The 21266-nt window shown below is 42.7% G+C and overlaps 2 protein-coding genes across 6 annotated transcripts in view; one reads left to right on the forward strand and one right to left on the reverse strand.

The window, feature by feature from the left end:
• Positions 1 to 9429: 9429 nt before the first annotated feature.
• On the reverse strand, positions 9430 to 19894 carry UCHL1 (ubiquitin C-terminal hydrolase L1). 5 transcript variants are annotated; one of them, XM_078367326.1, is made up of 9 exons: positions 19813 to 19894; positions 19696 to 19707; positions 19082 to 19210; positions 15949 to 16099; positions 14642 to 14727; positions 14519 to 14566; positions 13108 to 13174; positions 12133 to 12191; positions 9430 to 9875 (listed from the first exon to the last, which is right to left on the reverse strand). In XM_078367326.1, the coding sequence occupies exons 1-9, from the start codon at positions 19843 to 19845 to the stop codon at positions 9789 to 9791; spliced, it is 672 nt and encodes a 223-aa protein (XP_078223452.1). In that variant the 5' UTR covers positions 19846 to 19894; the 3' UTR covers positions 9430 to 9788. The 5 variants fall into 5 exon arrangements, with proteins under 5 accessions (XP_078223452.1, XP_002745940.3, XP_078223453.1 ...); XM_002745894.7 differs by lacking the exon at positions 19696 to 19707; XM_078367327.1 differs by lacking the exon at positions 14519 to 14566.
• APBB2 (amyloid beta precursor protein binding family B member 2) overlaps positions 19508 to 21266 on the forward strand; it is a 476200-nt gene continuing 474441 nt past the window's right edge. The window contains exon 1 of the mRNA XM_078367318.1: positions 19508 to 20265. The gene's annotated coding sequence lies outside the window, so the exon portion shown is untranslated. The remainder of the gene's footprint in view (positions 20266 to 21266) is intronic.

Consider the following 21266-nt stretch of genomic DNA (forward strand, 5'->3'; position numbering starts at 1 on the left):
GACTCCATCTCAAAAAAAAAAAAAAAAGAAAAAGAAAAGCAGAGAGGATTCACATATAAGACAAAGGATTGAGTCACATTCAAACTCTATAATATCTTTCCAGGTTCCGAGTCGGGAAAAAACACCCTGTTACTTCCCACCTCTTTTTAAGCCACTGCACCCAGCCCCTTCCCACCTCTCCTTAAGCAGCTCTGATTCTTATCTCACCACCTCTTTCTTTTGAAAGCACCCATTAAAAAGATCATCAGCTTCCCTGGGTGAGGTGGCTCAGGCCTGTAATCCCAGCACTTTGGAAGGCTGAGGCGGGTGGATCACCAGGTCAAGAGATCAAGGCCATCCTGGCCAACATGGTGAAACCCCATCTCTCCTAAAAATACAAAAATTAGCTGGGCGTGGTGGCAGGCACCTGTAGTCCCAGCTACTCGTGAGGCTGAGGCAGGAGAATTGCTTGAACCTGGGAGGCGGAGGTTGCCATGAGTCAAAATCACGCCACTGCACTCCAGCCTGGCGCCTGTCAGCGGAACAAGACTGTCTCAAAAAAAAAAAAAAATTATCAGCTCTACTTTAAGAACACCAAAAAAGCACTACAAATGTGTATTACAATGAAAAAAAAAATACATTAAGTAAAAAACGTAGATAGAAAAATTCTAAAATTGAGGCTCTGTTCCCATCCCAAAGTTGCCACATCAAATTGCCACTGTTGGAATTACGACCACAAGGGAATGGGATTAATTGGGACTTACGTACGCAAATGGATATTTAGCTCTTAAAATTATTACCGTGGAAAATAATAACTATTATTTCCTTGCTGCTACTATTTGCTCAAGAAAAAAAAAGTTTTCAAAGTTTGTGGTATATAAACTCATAAGATAATGAGACTTTAGTAGACTTCAAGGCTACTTAATTCTTTTATTTTAAAATATAATTGAGGCTGGTCATGGTGGCTCATGCCTGTAACCCCAGCACTTTGGGAGGCTAAGGTGGGCAGATCACTTGAGGTTAGGAGTTCTAGACTAGCCTGGCCAACATGGTAAAACCCTGTCTCTACTAAAAATACCAAAAAAATCGCCTGGCTTGGTAGCACGCGCCTTGAATCCCAGCTACTCCAGTGCCTGCAGCGGGAGAACTGCTTGAACCCAGGACGTGGGGGCTGCAGTAAGCCAAGATCATGACACTGCACTTCAGCCTGGGCAACATGGTAAGACTATCATCTATCTATCTGCGTACATTTGAGACCAAAAAAGGAAAAGAGAATTGATTCATGTCACCCAACTAATTAATGTCAATGTTGGAACCAGATTCAGTTTTCTTGATGGAACAGTCAAACCAATTTATATTAAATTATTATGTTAAGACAGATCTTAAAGCAAGGTTTTACCAGAAGTAGAACTGATTATATAATCGATTACATAAAATCAGTTATGTTTGGGGTAATATCTAACTCGACATAAGCAGAAGAGACATTCATTATAGTAAGCTTGTGAAATTATTACTGCTTATCTCTTTCTTTTTACTTTTATGAAAAAAATAAATAGAACCTACCCAAAAATATGAATGGACCAACCAGCAAGCAATTCGCAAGGCCAGCTTTGGCCAGTCTGTATCTGGACTGATTCATCCAGTCCAAAACACTGGGCTGAAATGAAGAATGATATGGGATGTGCTCGCATACTGCTCATTTTGCCTAAGAAGTGCAGTCACCAATTGCTCCTGCTATTAACATTTCCGGCTGAGCTTACCAGCGGCAATAGTGCCATAAGCTTTCCTATGCTGCCACCTACTGGTTGTAGTGCACATAGCTTTGAAAACATCGTTTATCTTCCTGTATTATTCCATGTGCTTGGGTGTGAAATGGGTTAATTCAGATATTAGCCACTCAATTTGGATTTAAACATCCAAATACTGAACATTTAAAGGTTGTTTATTTTAATGACTAGAGATAACTTACATCAACCAAAGCAAAAACCTATGAATCTGTTTTTGAAACACCTCTTTTTGTCCTTAGAAAGTTAGCTTATACATTTTAAATTGTATTATTCCCTTTTAAAAATTGGTGCCCTCAAGAGGGTAGGTACACTTCCATTCTTCATGTTTTTATGTAAGGCAAAATGCATTCCTCTCACTGCAATGAACAAAGCATTGGTGGGTTGGGAGCTACAGTTTAGGATAACTTTTAGGAAAACTTCTTTTAGAAATAGGGCATTACCCCCAGGGAATGAGATCTACTATGGCATTGAGCAGAAAAGGGCACTTTGTACCTTGGGATTAATACTGGAGAAAAATGAGTTTTAATATATACCTGCCATACTCCCCTCTATTAACATAAAGAAAGAAGCTAAGTGGTGATTAAAAATAAAAATAAAAACAATAGCACTTCATACATTCCAGGCACATCCCTGGGATGAGAACACTTCACAATGTTCTCATGTGCCGCTCACAACAATCCTACGAGACATATACTGACCTCACTCTACAGATGAAAAAGGACATCGAGTCAGGGAGTTCATTGGCCAAGACACCCAGCTCCATAAAGGGTGGAGCTGGTTGCACAGCCCAAGCTGTCAAACATTGCTGTGCCGCCTGGAAAGCGTTGCCTTAAGAGACCAAGGACAAGCAGGATTGTCAGGAGACCAAGACAAAGCACCCTGGGTCAGTGTAATTGGTTTTAGTAAAAACAAATCATAGGCCAGAGGCCTAAGGAAGCATGACAGAAAATGTAATGTGGTATCCTGGAGGGAATCCTGGAACAGAAAGGGGATGTTAGGTGACAACTAAACAAATATGAATAAAGTATGGGCTTTGGTTGATAATCATGTATTGATAGGTAATTAGCTCATCAATTCTGACAAATGTACCATCCTAATGTGAGATATTAATCTTTTAAGCCTGCCTTTTGGAGAATGATTAATACTATGAAAAGTATGCGATTCCTAAAAGAGATAGGAGAGAGGTTCATATTTAATCTGAGTTTGCATCAGTTTAAGGATGTTGATGGTGAACATGACCAGAGAAAGGAAACTATCGACTGGCTTAAAGTGTCTGAATACAGATATGTTAAATTAGGAGGGAACATTATACGTGCTATTTATTCTGCTGAGATTTCTCTATAGCTCTTTCTCCTTTGTTCATAAAGATTCAAACATGGACATGCACACATACACACAAAACCACTATTAACAGTTTATGTTAAATTGAGATAACTACTCAAGGTGTGCTTGCTATGTACTAAGCTCTGTACCTTATCTCAGCTCATTCCTCTTAATCCTGCAGAAGAGGTCTACCATTCCCCTCCTATAGGATCGTATGGAAGGTGTTGAAGCCAGGTTTGACATGAAGCAGTCTGACTATGCAGGCAATTCACAGCAGCCCACTCTTACCTGCTATGCCAAATCATGCCTTGGTCCTAAGTGAATGCCAAGCCCAATCAAGAAACAAGTGGACAATTTAATGAATTTAAAAGATCGCGTCATTCACGGAGGACAAAGAAAGTAACTCTGCCAAATTAGCATGGCAAGTCACTATTTAAGATAGCAGATATGCAGGAAACTGAGCATGTTCCAAATAAGCTCAGATTTAGGAACACAGGAAGATGATTATTTTAATTTCTAAAGCAAATCTCAGTGCTCTGGGAAGCCAAGGTGGGAAGATCACTTGAGGCCAGGAGTTCGAGAACAGCCTGGGCAACACAGCAAGACCCTGTCTCTACAAAAATAAATTAAAAACTAGCCTGGCGTGGTGGCTCAAGCCTGTAATCCCAGCACTTTGGGAGGCTGAGGCGGGTGGATCATGAGGTCAAGAGATCGAGACCATCTGGTCAACATGGTGAAACCCCGTCTCTACTAAAAATACAAAAATTAGCTGGACATGGTGGCACATGCCTGTAGTCCCAGCTACTCGGGAGGCTGAGACAGGAGAATTGCCTGAACCCAGGAGTCGGAGGTTGTGGTGAGCCAAGATCGTGCCATTGCACTCCAGCCTGGGTAACAAGAGTGAAACTGTCTCAAAAAAAAAAAAAAACTGGCCAGGCATGGTGGTGCATCCCTGTAGTCCTAGCTATATGGCTGAGGTGGGAGGATTGTTGAGGCCAGGAATTTGAGGTCACAGTACACTGTGATCATGCCACTGCACTCCAGTGTTGGTGACAGTAAGAACCTGTCTCTAAAAATTAAACATTAAAAAAAAAATAGCCCTACAAAGAAGCCTGATAAGTTTTGGCTGTGTGCCCACCCAAATTTCATCTTGAATTGTAGCTCCCATAATTTTCCTATGTCATGGGAGGAACCCAGTGCGAGGTAATGGAATAATGGGGGCGGGTCTTTCCTGAGCTGCTCTCATGATAGTAAGTCTCATGAGATCTGATGGTTTTATATAGGTGAGTTCTCCTGCACAGGTCCTTTTGCCTGTTGCCATTCATGTAAGATGTGACCTCGCTTCTCCTTTGCCTTCTGTTATGAGTGTGAGGCCTCCACAGCCATGTGGAACTGTGTGATTCAATTAAACCTCTTTCCTTTATAAATTACCCAGTAATTTATAATTTATATCTTTATTAGCAGTGTGAGAACAGACTAATGCAGAGCCTGTTGAAAACATTTAGCAGACAGGCAACTGAGTCAATAAGTTACTCTGACTTCAGTTATAAATTAAAGAAACTTGGAAGTAAGCTAGAATTAACCAGCAGGAGTTCATGGCAGAATTCTGTCTTAGGGGAAAAACTTAAGCTTTTTTATTATTAAAAAATCAGGTAATTTTAGAAAGCTTAGAAAATTAGAACATAAAGTTAAATCACCCACAATCTTAACACCCAGACACAGGGATAGACCCATGTTTTTGAGAATAAAAATACAATAATATCCTATTGTTGCAAATTTCACAAGGATTCACAAGCCAGACTGCTAGAAGGGGCCATTAAACTGTGAGGCTGTGAAGCTTAAACTTCATTCCCTTTAAGTTAGGTCCATCTCTGCCCCAGGAAGAATCACTACTGTGAGCTCTTAAAGCCAACTGGCTTGAATTAGAATCTCAGGAACATCAGTTATTAACCTAGCAACCTTAGGCAAGTTGCTTAAGCTTCCCTGGGCCTTAGTCTTCTATCTGCAAAATGGGAGTAATACCAACATCACATGACCACTAGGTAAAACATGTAAGGCAGTTAAAAATGTAGTAAGCACTTAGCTATTATCGTTCTGTCGCTTCTAAACATGTATACACATTTGACAGTTCTCACTAGTTTCATACATGAACCTTTTTCTATGTTTGTGGGTGTTTAAGTCAGTCCAAGTATTATACTATGTAGATGTATAACTTAGACTAAATTAGACATTCAAGGTGTTAATTTAAAAAAAGAGATTTAACATAAGATGGCTTTGGCTGTTGAAAGCACTACAAAGTCATCTTCATCACCAAAGACTAGTAACATTTTAGGGAATAAGTCAATTACACATAGACTGTTGACCTATTGACAAATCCAAGGTGTCAAATAAGATGGCTTGTTGGAGAAGCAAGGTCCTCTGAGTCGCACAACTCCAGGAAGCACTCTGCCTTCACATATAATACAAAGTGGATGGTCCCCCTGAGGCTGGGTGTTGCCGAGGACACAGGGAGAGAAGAGACAATGGTATTAGATGCCACCTTCTAGAGGCCACGCCCTTCCTAGACATCTTCACTGTGTCTATTTCAACATGAAACAATAAAGATGTGGTAGAGCATTAATTACGTTGTCCAAAGTTACAGAGGTGGAAGCAGAGGTCAAAGACAGGTTTGATGAACCCTATAGCCTATGATATTGACTGGGGATAGCTGCCCTTAGGTCCTGTGTTCCCACCCAAACTTCATCTTGAATTGTACTCCCATCATTCCCATGTGTTGTGGGAGGGACCCAGTGGGAGACAATTGAATCATGGAGGTGGTTTCCCCCAGACTGTTCCCGTGGTAGTGAATAAGTCTCACAAGATCTGATGGTTTTATAAGGAGTTTCCACTTTTGCTTTCTCTTCATTCTCTCTTGCCTGCTGCCATGTAAAAAGTGCCTTTCATCTTCCACCATGATTATGAGACTTCACCAGCCATATGAAATTGTGAGTCCATTAAACCTATTTTTCTTCCCAGTCTCAGGTCTTTATCAGCAGCATGAAAATGCACTAATACAGGTCCATAGTCAAGTCCTGGTTTCCCCAGTGATTAGCAATGAGAACATGGGCATGTATCCTAATCTCTGTGCACTTCTTTAGTGAAACCAAAATTTCTCTGCACCTCTGGGGTGGCAATCACCCACATACATGACCTATTGCATAACCTTCCATGGAGTGGCGCACTAAGTTATGTTGGATTTTGAAAGCATTTAAATAAATATGCTTCTCATATATGAAGTGTAAAGTCTTCCAGCTATGTTTCGTGGTATAATTTACATCTCAGAGGCCAAAAGCAATCTCTGTACCAGCGCTTATATGCAGGAAGGAGTCCTTTGTTTCTTTCCCCTAAGTCAACCTTCAAGATGATTGTATAGAAGTCATGCACCAAGTTAGAATTTAAAATTTAAAGGCAAGAGAAGTCACCTGAATCACTGTGTATTTAGTTTTTACATTAATAGGATGTCAACAGAAGTGATCACTTTCTTTCAAGAAACCAAGATGTCCTTCATGTAAAAGTTGGGGCCAGACATGGTGGCTCACATCTGTAATCCCAGCACTTTGGGAGGCTGAGGTGGGCCTTCCACTTGAGGTCAGGAGTTCAAGACCCAGCCTGGCCAATACTGTAAAACCGCATCTCTACTAAAAACACACACAAAAAAAGTAGCCAGGCATGGTGGTGGGCACCTGTAATCCCAGCTACTTGGGAGACTGAGGCAGGAGAATCACTTGAACCTGGGAGGCAGAGCTTGCAGTGAGCTGAGATCACACCACTGCACTCCAGCCTGGGTGACAGTGAGACACCATTTCAAAAAAAAAAGTTGGAATTGGGCCAGGTGTGGTGGCTCATGCCTGTAATCCTAGAACTTTGGGAGGCAGAGGCAGGTGGGTCACTTGAGCTCATGAGTTCAAGACAGGACAGAGCAACATGGCAAAACGCCGTCTCTACTAAAAATACAAATTTAGGTTGGGTGCAGTGGCTCAAACCTGTAATCCCAGCACTTTGGGAGGCCAAGGCAGGCAGATTGCAAGGTCAAGAGATCAAGACCGTCCTGGCCAAAATGGTGAAACCCCATCTCTACTAATAATACAAAAAAATTAGCTGGGCACAGTGGCGTGTGCCTGTGGTTCCAGCCACTTGGGAGGCTAAGGCAGGAGAATTGCTTGAACCTGGGAGGTGGAGATTGTAGTGAGCTGAGATCGCGCCACTGCACTCCAGCCTAGCGACACAGTGAGACTCAGTCTCAAAAAAAAAAAATTAGCTGGGCATAGTGGCATGCTCCTATAGTCCTAGCTACTTGTGGGGGTTGAAGTGGGAGAATCACTTGAGCCTGGGAGTTGGAGGCTGTAGTGAGCCAAGACTGCACCACTGCACTCCAACGGGGGGTGAGGGGTGGGGTGACAGAGTGAGACCCTGTCTCAAAAAAAAAAAAAAAGGTGGAATCAGGAGTATTACCACCATAATCAGGGATAAGAGAACTGTGAATAAGGCAGCTGAGACCCAAGTTATCTGGATTCCTGGCCCCAGACATGACAGAGCCCTCCTGTGCGGATCACAGTAAAGGCAGGAAGCATCGGGTTTCTTCCCGGCTTCCCTCATTTTGTGTAACTGGAAGTAAACTGTTAAATTCAAGTGTCCATGGTTGAGAACAGACATTCTTATTTAATCTTTAATGAAAGCCTATAAATTACATATAAGTGTATCCTTATCTATAAAATAAGGGCAAGTTGATCTATAAAGTAAGGTTTACCACCAAATGCCAAAGACTTACAAAGAATTTCTAGACAGTAAGGAATTGCTAAGAGAAACAAAAAATGTTATAGTGATTGGGGTGTGTCAAAGCGACGTAGGAGCCAACTGAAAGAGCACCCCACAACTAAAGCTGGAACAATGTGGGCAACAAGTAGTACTGGATTGTAACATAAATCCAAAGTGTGAGTTCATACTGATAAAAATGGTTAAATAGGGGAAAAGAGACAAATCTCCCTCCAAATGAATTCCAAATAATTCATACAGATACTTGGTCCTCGAGGAGATAGAACATATACCTCTGCCCCTTACGTGTGGACTCCGCATGGTGACTTCCAACGAGTACAGCATGGAAAAGGCAGGGGGAGTGAGTTTACAGTGAAGTCTTTCAAACACCTCAGCCAGATAACAGAGGTCAGAATCAGTGATAAATTACGCTTATGTAATCTTTATAGGATATGAAAACAGCACTTTGCCTCTGTTGTCATCCTCCCCAAAACTTATAACCCTAATCAGAAAAAACATTAGACAAATCCCAATAGAGGGGGACCTTACAAAATGCTTGATGGTACTCCTCAAATTTGTCAAGGTCCTCAAAGAACAAGAGAAGTCTGAGAAACTGACACTGCCCAAAGCAGCCTGGTGAGACACAGCAACTAAAGTAATATGGGATCCCAGATGGGATCCTGAAACAGAAAAAGGGTATTAGGTAAACAGCCAGGAAATCTAAACAAGCTATGGACTTAATAGCAATGTATCAATAGGTTAATAATTGTGATGGTTAATACTAAGCATCTTGATTGGACTGAAGGATGCAAAGTATTGTTTCTGGGAGTGTCTGTAAGGGAATTGCTAAAGGACATTAACACTTGAGTCAATGGACTGGGAAAGGTAGACCCACCCTCAATCTGGGGTGGGGGGCACCATCTAATCAGCAGCCAGTGCAGCCAAAATAAAAGCAGGCAGAACATGGTAAGACTAGACTGGCGGAGTCTTTCGGCCTCCATCTTTCTCCTGTGCTACATGCTTCCTCCCCTCCAACATCAGACTCCAGCTTTGAGACTCTCGGACTTTTCACTAGAGTGAAGGTTGCAACCGTTGGTTTCCCTGCTTTTGAGGTTTTGGGACTCAGACTGGCTTCCCTGCTCCTCAGCTTGCAGAGAGCCTACTGTGGGACTTCACCCTGTGATTGTGTGGGTCAATATTCCTTAATAAACACCACTTTACATACACATCTTTTAGTTCTGTCCCTCTAGAGAACCCGGATTAATCATAAAAGAAACTGGGTAGGGGGTTAATGGAATGTCTACAATGTCTTCAATATTTTCGTAAATCTAAAATTGTTCTATTTGCCTATTTTAAAATTTTTAAAAATTAGTTTCTACAGGTATACATAGGGAATATAAATGCAAAAAAAACAGACACACACCAAACCAATACTTTTATGGTAATTTTCTTAGCAGCACTGTATGGAGTTACTTATATGGAAGACAGTCATATTACTACCAAAATAATCTGATATATTAGGGGGAGGGTAAAAGAAAATTAGGACCAGTTTTGGCTATCTCTTATCAGCAGAAAAGTTTTATTCCTTTTGAGGACAAACAATTAAACCACATCCAAGGCCTTAACTTACGAACAGAAACCAAAGTAGCCGTTTAAAGCATTAGATATTGGGTACAAGACACACACTGGGGAGAATGCTTCACCATCTGAAGCTCACACCACACTGGCCAGTGGACAGCTGTGCACTCTGCTCGTGCTTGGGTGTGGCTGAGGGGAAGGCATGTCTGCTGAATGGAAGGAGGACAGCTGTGTTTCACAAGTACTAAAGCATTTTAGACTGCATGGGGAGGTATATATTTTCACGTTGAAGGGCAGAGGGGAAAACAGCAAAGTCCCTCCCACAGAGCATTAGGCTGCCTTGCAGAGAGCCACAGCAGAGAAGCGGACCTCTCCTTGCTCACGCTCAGTGAATTCTCTGCAGACCTTGGCAGCATCCTAGAAAGGAGAAATGTCATTAATATCCAAACAGCAAGAGCTCAAAATGAAAGTCACATAGAGAAAAGGAACTCCAAGGTCTATTAATGCTCAAAGTTCACCCTCATTAACTTTAATTCCATCATTAATTTGAAAACCAGACTTAAAGCAAAAAAATCAGGTGATGGGAAGACAGGGTCACATAATGAATTTACTTCTCACTTCCACAAATGGTTTGCATCTCTCACTTTGTACCCGGTTTTGGAAAAGTTAAAAAAAAAAAAAACTATTCATGTTATTTTCCTCAAATATAAAGATTGGAAATTGATCTTTCTTCCATAAAGTGGCATGAGAGAGAAGCTGTAACTCAGAAATTTCCCAAGAGTAAAAACAACTGTCTTCTAAGTAAACATTTTTAAAAACAGCCTTTAAGTTTACCTGGTATTCCAGGTACAGACAAGCAATGGAACCGCAGAGATTTATGAAGTGCCATGTGTTACTAAAACACAGATGACAAACACTGGTCATCATTAAAGAGAAAATTAGTCCCAGTGTTACTGAATTATAGGATATAATTGTTTTGGGATCAAAAATATCAATTACTCTGTTCAATCTGTAAAAAGCCCAATGTAACTGTAAATCATAATATAAGACCTTGAAGGAGAAAGGGAATACTCTATGATACAGAATAGTAATGAAACATCACCCCTAAAATTTAGAAATCACCAACTCAATGAGTTCGGACCAGACATGGCTCAGGCCTGCAATCCCAGTACTTCAGGAGGCTGAGGCAGGGGATGGCTTGAGCTCGGGAGTTTGAGACCAGCCTGGTCTCAAACATCTCTACTACAAATTTAAAAATTAGCTGGGCATGGTGGTGTATGGTTAAAGTCCTGGCTGCTCAGAAGACTGAGGTGGGAGGATTGCTTGAGCAAGGAGTTCAAGGCTATAGCAAGCCACAATTGCACCACTGCACTCCAGCCTGAGAAATAGGAGACCTTTTCTCCAAAAAAAAAAAAAAAAACAGTATCTGGATTAACATCAATATTTTATCCTCTATGAGGTTTTTTAATATATCATATTCCAGACCTGTCTTCCCTGAGTTGACTTCTAAGACATACAATATTGATTTCACTATCAAAGCTGTACCTTTAAGGAGAGTAACTACAGATCTACTGTGCAGAAACCTAATTCATTCAAGTTTAGGATATTTGGGTTAAGTGCATGTATCTTCTCACCAGTTCAATAATTTAGTACAAAGTTTAGACAACCTAAAACATCTTTAACATATAGAACCAGCCTTACTTAGGGTAAGAATTCTAACTAAAATGCTGGTTTACCTTAGAAACTCTCTTAATTTTAATGAAATTCTAATTAGAATAGTTTTTTAAAAAAAAGTTTTGGCTGGGTCCTGTGGCTCATGCCTATAATCCCAGCACTCTGGGAGGCCAAGGCAGGAAAATCACTTGAGCCCAAGAGTTAAATACCAGCCTGGGCAACACAGTGATTCCCTCCCCACCTCATCTCCATTAAAAAAAAAAAAATTAACTAAGAATGTTTTACCTTCCCCACACCTTATAAATTCTACTCAGGTAACACTTGTAAGTATTCTAATGTGGGGCACATTTTTATGACATTACTGCAGTGTTAGATGAGTTAGCATGTACCTTAAAAGCTTTACTGAAGGACCAGGATCTTTCTTCCAAATGGATCAAAGACCAGAAATTCCACCTGTTTTCTTATTTTCACCAAGTAAATTCTGACTCTCTCATGCAACCCCCTCCATCCCATCCTACCTCTCCAGGTCTATTCTTCATTCCATATTACTATTCCCACATACCTCTTGAATACCAAGAATTGGCTTTAACTGATCTCAGGTGTGTCTGACAGATGAGCAAACTCAACTGTCCCTATTACAGTGGCATAATGTGGTCCACTAGCATCTTGGGGCTAGTAGGTCTGTGACAAGAGGCGGGATTTGGGTCACCTTAATCCCATCAGGAAGCAAAGCAACAGCTTCCAGGCTAATTCTAACTGTGGACTAAAGACAGCACATGAAACAGATTACTCAGGGCTTCTATGAAGCCCTGTCTAAAACCACTTGCAATAAAATAAGGTAGATAGAATTACTAAGATGATATTTTAGCCCTAAAGACTGCTATTAACCCAGACAATTGATGCTGGCTGTCCTGGAAGAGTGTTAGCACTTTAGAATAGAAAATTTGGCCAAAGAAATATGGGGCCCATTAGGAAGAGATGCATTCATTCCAAAGATGACCTGCAGCAGGGTGTCCTCTGAACTGGTGCCATGGTTCACCGGAAAAGGCATTCGTCCATCTGTAACAAAGAAGCCAGGCATGTCAGTCTTCTCTGCATGTTTTCTGGCTACCGTGCTTACCTAGCCAAGAGGGAAGTTTTAGATTCATCCAAAAACCCCACTGCCAAACCCATATAAGGAAGCCTGGTTATGAAGCAACAGGGTGCAAATAAGGTTCAAGTGTTCCTAGACATCCATCCCAGGCAGTTCTAATCTACAATTAACAGGATCACACAAGCTCAAGCCAGCTACCACAACAGAGGAGCCTGTGCCCCCAACTCTTGCAAAGGGCCACAGAGCCAAAGTCAGATGCAGTCTCTGGGGTACAGGAAAGGTGGAAGCAAGGAGACACGAGATTTCATCTGCCCTCCAATGATTGTAGATTGCCCTCACTATTCTCCTTTGCCTTTGTAAACCCATAGGTGGTACCTTGGCTTGAGACAACACAGTTGCAAGGGTTTCTCCATTAATACAAAAGGATGAATCATACAAGATGGGCCCTCTTTCTTGATCCCATAAACTAGTTAATAGAAATTACTCCAACATGTCCAATTCTTTTTAAACAAGTAAGGTCATATTCAGGCACTGATCCTTTTTCAGACAAATTCTTTGCCCAGAAAGGATACTAGGGGATGCTACAGATGAGAAAATCTGATCACATATACCTTGATCTGGCACTGATCTGATCTATTCTCTTCAATGGTTTCTGACTAAAGCTGCTGATCAGGTCCTACAGCCACTGATTAGGTCAGTTGCTTGAGGAAGTTGCTCTGGGGATAATAAGGGGTTAAGGGCCTCATGAGAATACTTTTTTTATTGTGGCTTTATAAACAATGATAGGCCAAGGGCCATAAAGTCACACAATATATCAAGAGGAATTCAGTCTGAAAGAATGCATGAAACTACATTGGGTTCCAAAGATGGAGTGAAACATACCAAGTTCATAGAGGTGGCCATCCACGTTGTTAAACAGAATAAAATGGAAATTCACTTTGTCATCTACCTAAAGAAAGTAGGGAAATTGTTTTGAAAATGAGTGTAAGCTGAATTATTTTAAAAATTATCTTGCAATTGAAGCAAAATATGCTTGAACTTGCTTTTATTTTTAAAAATTGTAACTAATATTTATGTATGTCCTATATTAGGCCCTATTCTAAGCTCATTAGGAAATATACTGTAACTGTCAGAACAACTCTATGAGGATGCTACTATTATAGGCTTTTTACTGAGGAGAAAATTGAGGCTTAGAGAGGATAAGTGTATCTCAACCAAGGTCAAGACTAGAAAATGGCACAACCATCTATAGTTATAAAGACACTGAGATCTGGCTGGGCATGGCAGCTCACACCTGTAATCCCAGCACTTTGAGAGGCCAAGGCAGGCAGATCACTTGAGCTCACAGAGTTCAGGACCAGCCTGGACAACATGGTGAAAACCCATCTCTACAAAAAATACAACAATTAGCAGGTGTGGTGGTTTACATTTGTAATCCCAGCTACTCGGGAGGCTGAGGTGGGAGAATCGCTCAGTGAGCCAATATTGCACCACTGCCCTCCGGCCTGGGCGGTAGAGCCTGACCTTGTCAAAAAAAAAGATTAAAAAAATAAAAATAAAAAGGATACTGAAATCTGACTTAAATTTAGCAGTTGACTCAGAGGCTCTGATCAGATTATGGTATATTCAAGCCTTGTAGAAATTGTTCTATGTGGTATATTTCATTCTCCCCAAGAGCCTATGATATTATTTGAAATGCTCAGTATGTAGGAGAGGTATACATTCTATAAGACTTATTTGGGTTTTTTTTTTTTTTTTTTTTTTTTGAGACAGGGTCACCCAGGCTGGAGTGCAGTGGCACGATCTCAGCTCACTGCCACCTCTGCTTCCAGGGCTCAAGCAATTCTCCCACCTCAGCCTCCTGAGTAGGTGGGACTACAGATGTGTGCCGCCATACCTGGCTACATTTTGTATTTTTGGTAGAGATGGGGTTTTACCATGTTGGCCAGACTGGTCCCAAACTCCTGGGCTCAAGTGATTTGCCCTCCTCGGCCTCTCGGATTGCTGGGATTACAGGCAGGAGCCACTATCCTTGGCCTATAAGATTCATTTGGATCTAAACAAAATACTGTCAATTTGAATTTACTCAAGATTATTTCAATGGCCAATACAATTTCTGAAGAGCCTTTTTTATGAACAGGTCTAGTCAAAGCACTATTTGGGTAAAACTTCCTGGTGTCATTTGGCCCTGGGTAGATAACATTTGCTGTGTTCCAGTAAGAGATTCCTGCAATTTCAGTGGAAACACAGATGGCACCCAGTCAGCCTGGCTCCGATTTGTATCTGCATTTACCCGACATTGGCCTTCCTGTGCCACGGCATCATGGGCTGCCTGTATGGCCTGTGGAAAAAAGAAGATAATTACCACAAAAATCTCTAGAGTTATTTAAAGGCAATGCTCTGAAAGTTCTCTTACCTCATTCTTTTCAAAGCATTTTGCTCTGTCTTCAGGGGACATTTTCTCTGTTTCAGAAAGAAACTGTTTCAGGACTGATCCATCCTCTTCAAAAAAAAAAAAAATCCATGTGTTGGTATAGATAAAATAGTACAAATGGGCACATATTTATTACTGACTTAAGCCTTTGCTGATCATGTTGAACTACCTGAATCTTTAATACTGCCTACAGGCCAGGTGCAGTATCCCATGTCTGTAATCCCTAGCACTTTGGGAGGCAGAGGCAGGTGGGTTACGAAGTCAGGAGATCAAGACCATCCTGGCCAACATGGTGAAACCCCATCTCTACTAAAACAATTAGCTGGTGTAGTGGCTCATGCCTGTAGTACCAGCTACTAGGGAAGTTGGGGCAGGAGAGTAGCTTAAACCTGGGAGGTGGAGGGTGCAGAGAGCCAAGATCATACCACTGCACTCCAGCCTTGCCACAGAGCAACACTGTCTCAGAAAAAAAAAAGAAAAAAAAAAATACTGCCTCCCAGGGTTGTAGACGAGCTATACCTTTTCCCCTGGTCTTTTTTTTTTTTTTTTTTTAACTACTCTCTGCTTTCAAGCCAGTCTCTCCATTCTGTCAATGCACCAAGCTCTTTCTTGCCTCTGTTCCCTTTCACGCCAGACCCCTTTTCCCTCCCACTTCACTCATCTCTCAAATCTCCTGTCATTTTTTAAACAGAATTTCATTTGTAACACGTACTTGGGATTTCTAGTACCATAAAAGCCAGGGCTGCCTTATCTACTGCTGAATCTACAGCACCTAAGAATGCACAGCTAACATCTGTTATATACATGAAGCTATTATCATGTTCTAATCTAAAATGGTTCCCAAACCCAGATTATTATTTCAGGGTAGAAAATTCAACCTCAGTTATTAAGACAGAAAATAAAGATCTTGAATAGAAATGTGAAGAAACAGTCCAGCATAGAGACATCTGACTGGCTAACTACTGGCATAAGCATTTTGTTACTGCTCAGTGTGGATAAGCCTAAGAGACATTAATTACAAAGCAATAGCAAGAACAACTTATATTTCAAAAGACCTCAATTTAAACTTTCAGCTCTACACTTAAATTTGTTAAATGAGATCATTTCAAAATTTAGAAGTCCCAGGAATCCTTTCTGAGGAGGATTATGAGTCAGATTAAGCATTTGACACAATTGTTATAAAATGGTTTCAAAAGGTATAGCATCTCTGACCTTGGGAACACATCTGTTTCTGAACTCCATGTTTCAAGTTCAAGCACAGGATGACTGGCCTCAAAACCCACACCTACCAAATCCCAGTTTATCTTGATTATTGGCCACTGCGTGTATAAGTCCAATTGTGCCACAGGAGTTCCCAATGGTCTGCTTCATGAAATATACTTTAGGACTAACTTCTTGTCCCTTCAGCTCTTCAATCTGTTTTTTCCTGAAGTTCTCATGCTGTAAATGTAAAAAGCATTTTGACATCTCAGAATGAAAATGCAAAGAACAGATGGCAGCACAGTGAGTTCTACCACCTAAATGGAAACACCAGTGGGATGTGTGACCGGGAGCCTTGGTTCTAGATGTTGGCTGACTCCCAGAGAAGGGCCTGTCTGTCTGCCTCCCACACCCACGCCAGCCAGTGGGGCTCTGAGAGGTTGGGAGATTCCACCCCAGTGCTGCAGTGCAGTGACTGCATTGGATACTGCCCAAGGCTCTGTCTAGACACCACTGCAACCTTTCAGCTGGAAATAGTGTCATGAAGTCTGAAAACAAAGAAATTGGTTCATTATTTTCTAACACTTAACAACTGTATTTCACATAGGCATCCTAATCAAGTTTCAGTCAACTGAATACCCAACAAGAGCACCAACTGGTTTACATTTCACTATTCTTTAAAGTTCTGCTTCTATTTGGCCCAAGTATACTTCCCTTCAAAAACAAAAACAAGCCTTAACTGTTGAAAAGAGCAAGTGAAAGACATTAACCATTCCCTCTCCCTTTTTAAGGAAGGAAAGACAACTGGTCCAGGGTATTGGGCTGTGATTTTACAAGAGAAAGATGTGACAGTAGCCTGTTCTTGCCAGCTAAACAGTTTACTTTGAGAACAGACTGGCAATTTGAGGAGGAGGAAGACAGAAATTGGTAAATGAATGGGATTAGGAAATGGATTTCCTCAAAGCATCTGCTAGCTTTTTGTACAGTAATGTGGTGAGCTTGTCTGGACTTTTCACTAACTAGTTTTAAAGACCTTAGAAGTTATGACTTCTTGAGCCAGGATCAGTGGCTTGTGCCTATAATCCCAGCTAATAGGGAGGCTGAGGCAGGAGGATCACTTGAGCTCAGGAATTTGAGACCTTGTCTCTAAAAACTAAAAACAAACAAATTAGGACTTCTCCGTTATAAAGCAGGATGCTAACGCTATACAAACACTGACTTCCCATAACAAGCAAAACCAGACAGACTATCAGAAACGTATTTCCAGTTCTAGCAGTTTTGCATTACCACACATGAACTGAAGTTTAAGCCTGCTTGCTGATACTAACAGGATAAGATCTCTTACCCCAGAAGAGCCACTTAAACTCCCACTAGCAGAACTTTTTCCCTTCTATCCTCAATTTAATATTCATTGACCAGTAAGAGTCATGAATTTTATTTTCATTTTCTAGGCTAATTAGATGAAATATTAAAATGGGGCAGGAGAATAGCTTGAATCTGGGAGGTAGAGGTTGCAGTGAGCCACAATCATACCACTGCACTCCAGCCTTGCCACAGAGCAAGACTTCGTCTCAAAAAAGAAAAGAAAAAAATACTGCCTCCAAGCATCCTTTAAGGCTGATTGAGCTCTTCCATCGAAATCATTCTATAAATAATTTACTAGCACTTAACGTTTCAGAAGTGGTCCATGGAGGATGTCATAACATTCCCTTAGTCAAAAATTAAATCCCTTCCAAATTAACATTTTTAGGAGTCAACCTATAAAACCTCAACTTTTCTTTAAATTGGCTTCAGTATTTTGTCCAGTAGCCATTCTGTGTAGCAGAATAGGCACTCAATAAATCAGATAGGTTGAATTGAAGGACAAAGTATCGAGCTCTTTCAAACACAGCACAAACTAGAATGTTCTCTAACAAGATCCTGCAAAAGGAGAACAGTCAGCTTTTAAAGGCAAACGTGCTGCACCACTGCCTCCCAGAGGCCTTGCCTCCAAATGCTGCTCAAAACCTCCTAGTCATCATGGTTGCTCTAATAAAAAAGCTCTGTGTGATGCTAAACTCGAGACAGGAGACTGATTTGGTTAACCAGGAAGCTAACTTGACTTCCAACGGTTTGACAGCTCCCTTTTCGCCCAAGTAAAAGACTTTAGCAATAAAAATGTTTGTGAGATCATCTTAGCTGTAATAAGTGTTTTTACCCATGATACTTAGCTCATTTACTAGGAGGAAGGCTTGGAACGTCCCATAGGACTTGATTATGACTAGAGATGCTTCTAGAACATCTAGCCTTAGGACCGTGCTTCAGTTAACCTCACTCTTTAGAGTGATGCTCAAGTTCTGCTAAAGCTAATTTCAGCCACTCCCACATCAGCGGTCAAGTGACAGCAATAGGAGATAGACAACGCCATGCTAATTACTGGGATTCCACAAATCACAAGACAGCAAATATTCCAGCTATACTTTAAAAAAAAAATCTGACGCTGTCTTTGAGATACATCTATCCATGTACACGTGTAGGAGGAAAACCATTTAAAGGGAAATGAAGAGGTGCTTTCAAACTGAGCTAATAATGCACTATTTCATTTAGCTACAAGGTCAGAGTGAAGAGGAAGGAGGTTACCGCACAGAAACCATACACAAATGATTAAGCTTTAAGAAATACATTCAAGAGGCTAAATCCAATTATGCAAGTGGTGGGAGTTAAGAGGTGAGAAGAATCCCCTAAGACCATAAGAAACCCAGGCAATGGAGGCGGAGAATTGGCGAACCTAAATCGCTTCCCTGCGATTTAGGCCAGCCCTTCCCCCTCCTAGATTTACAGCTAGGTGGGAGCCTGAGAAGCAAACAATGAGTTGACAGGTTACAGCCCTTCAAGGGAACCAGAGGCCATTCCCCCAAAACCGGAGGCTCGAAAAAGCCCAAGTTCGAGGGAACCCATGAGTAGGATGAATTATTTCCCTGGATAATAGGAACGATGGAACTGAGATGCTGCCTCTCCTCCAAATTTAAGGCAATTGTGAACGTATGGGCGAGAAGGCAATAGGCACCGCTGGAACAGGAGCCCAGGGAATAGGTACCACGAAAATGCAGGCTCCTCCCTTCCTCGGTGGCGGGCCCCGCATCACCTACAGGGAAAGGGACGGGGAGGGGAGCCCCCGCCGCCTCAAGTTGGGGAGCTGCGTGAACTGCCCGGGGCCAGCGCCACCCAGGGCCCACGCCCTACCTGGGCCGTGAGGGGAAACAGCAGCAGCAGCGCGCAGGCAGGCGCTGGCACCGAGCCCAGAGACTCCTCCTCCAGCCCCAGGACGTCCACAAAGCGCCACTGACCGGCGACCCCCAGGCGGGACAGCACCTGCAGAGAGGAGACAAGGCGGCCAGGCCCACGGGGACACGCGGGTCGCGGGCACCTACCAGGGGGCAGGGGGCGGGCCAGCAGGCGCGCGCCCTACGCGCCCACACCCGAGCCTGGGAGGAGCCCTAGTCCCGCCCTGCTACCCCCACCCGGGCCGGCGCAATGACACAGCACAAAGCGCGGCCCACACGTGGCGCCCTCGAAGCCCGTGCATCCTAGTCCGTGCTGCCCGCGCCACGCCCTCAAGAGCTCCGCCCGGCGCTCGCTAGCCACCGGGCGCAGCCCCACCATCTCCCCGAGACCGATTTCGCAGTCACCCGCTAGATGCAGGGGCGCGGGGAGGGCGCTCGGCCCACACCCCAGCCAGGCCGCCTCCAGCGCGCTCAGCGGGCGGCTAACTCCCTGCCAGCACCAGGAGCCGGTGGGCGCCCCCGCCGTGGCGTTCCCGGGGGAGGGGGCCAGAGACGGCGCAAGACGCCACTCACTTTGTTGAGCATCTGAAAGGCAAATGCAAAGAAAAAAGCAAAACCAAACCAGTCAGCGACTCGGCTCCCTCACCGTCCGCCTAGCGCTCTCCGGGCAGCGGTGCACCTGGCGCTCACCTCAGGGTTGATCTCCATCGGCTTGAGCTGCATCTTCGCGGAACACCAGACAGAAACAACCCGGAGAAGACGAAAAACAGCTAGCGGAGCCGCCCAGGCCGCCGCTTTAAAGCGCCGGCCAGACGCACTGTGAGGCCTGCGCAGGGGGAGCAGGGGCAGAACCAAGCGAGGGGGAAACGGCCGATCGCGGCCAGATGGGTACGAACCCCCCCGTGCACAGCGCGTAGTGGCACGACCGGGCCCCCAAACCTCGCAGTCTCACTCGCGGGTGAGATAATCTGGTGGTTGTGGAGACGGGATTTGTTGATGGGTGTTCCTTGAGTGTATGGAGCAGTCCTTTTGATGGAGTCTTTAATTTGGGGCGAAGTTTCTGGAAACCCATCCTTTCTACCATCCCAATAACTCTAAAGCTCGGGTTTCTGAAGCATTTAAGAAAAAGCACAAATTCAACAGGTATATATTTAATATGAATGTAAATGTATGACCCCCCCCCCAAAAAAAAAGCAGTTTTGCGTTTAACCTTAGACAATTTCTCTTTCATATTAAGTCAAACCGATACCGAGGTTCTTTTTTAAGTGACTGCCTAGAATAAAACAGAATCTGGTAGATAACAGCTATTGCAGTAGGAATGCTGATGTAATGTGACTCCCGGGGAAGAAATGGTTGGTCCTGGGAAAGAAGTAGAAAGCTGGGGGATGTGATGGTAACACAAGACACAGAGAAGGCAGGAGGTCGGAGACTTTAGAAAACAGAGCCAGGGAAAAGATGGGTATGCTTTTAAGCGAGAGACTGTAAAAGGAAAACCATTTTTAAAAGAAAGGGAAGCTTTGAAAAATAAAATTTCTGAATTCACCGCAGAATACTCCCAATGAAGAAGAAAGGGAATAGCAACCAAAGAAACCACTGTTCTGTAGTGATCTCAGGTGGGGTTTTCCCACCAACACATTCAAAAGACGGAGAGAGAAAGCATATGCTGAAGAAGGAATTCTAAAAGGGACCAAAATGTGTAAGAATTGTGCCAGGAAAGCTAAGTGTCAGAATAAAGTGGGCTTGCAGAAATACTTGGGTAGCAAAGGAAGCAAGAAGTTTGAGTTTTTGTTCTGTTTTTTTTGTTTGGGGCGAAGCCTCACTCTGTTGCCCGCAGTGGCGCGATCTGGGCTCACTGCAACCTCCGAAAAGGTTGAATATTAAAAAAAAAAAAAAAAAAAAAATAGGCTCCGAACAAAATGATGATGATGGTAAAAGAACAGACCTTCCACTGAGGAAGTTGAGATTAACAGATGATAGAGGAAAGGGAGGGAATCAACATTTTTTTGAGTTATTGTTTCTGGGGATCCTTTGCATGTGCTGTCTCACTTAATCCTTATAGGAGCCCATGAAGAAATCCATATTAGTGTAGTACTGCAGATCAGAATTCCAAGCTTAGAGAAGTTAATTTGCTTAAGATCATAATT

The sequence above is a fragment of the Callithrix jacchus genome, chromosome 3 (assembly GCF_049354715.1).
Source record: "Callithrix jacchus isolate 240 chromosome 3, calJac240_pri, whole genome shotgun sequence".
NCBI lineage: Eukaryota > Metazoa > Chordata > Mammalia > Primates > Cebidae > Callithrix > Callithrix jacchus.

What these genes read in the sequence shown, in the direction of transcription:
- UCHL1 (XM_078367326.1), bottom strand. Translation starts at nt 19,845, where the DNA reads ATGCAGCTCAAGCCGATGGAGATCAACCCTGAG. An exon ending in AATGCTTTGAAAAGAATGAG is followed by an intron (nt 14,567 to 14,641) that starts GTAAGAGAACTT and finishes TTTTTTCCACAG; the next exon opens with GCCATACAGGCAGCCCATGA. An exon ending in CAGAGGACACCCTGCTGCAG is followed by an intron (nt 9,876 to 12,132) that starts GTCATCTTTGGA and finishes TCTCCTTTCTAG; the next exon opens with GATGCTGCCAAGGTCTGCAG.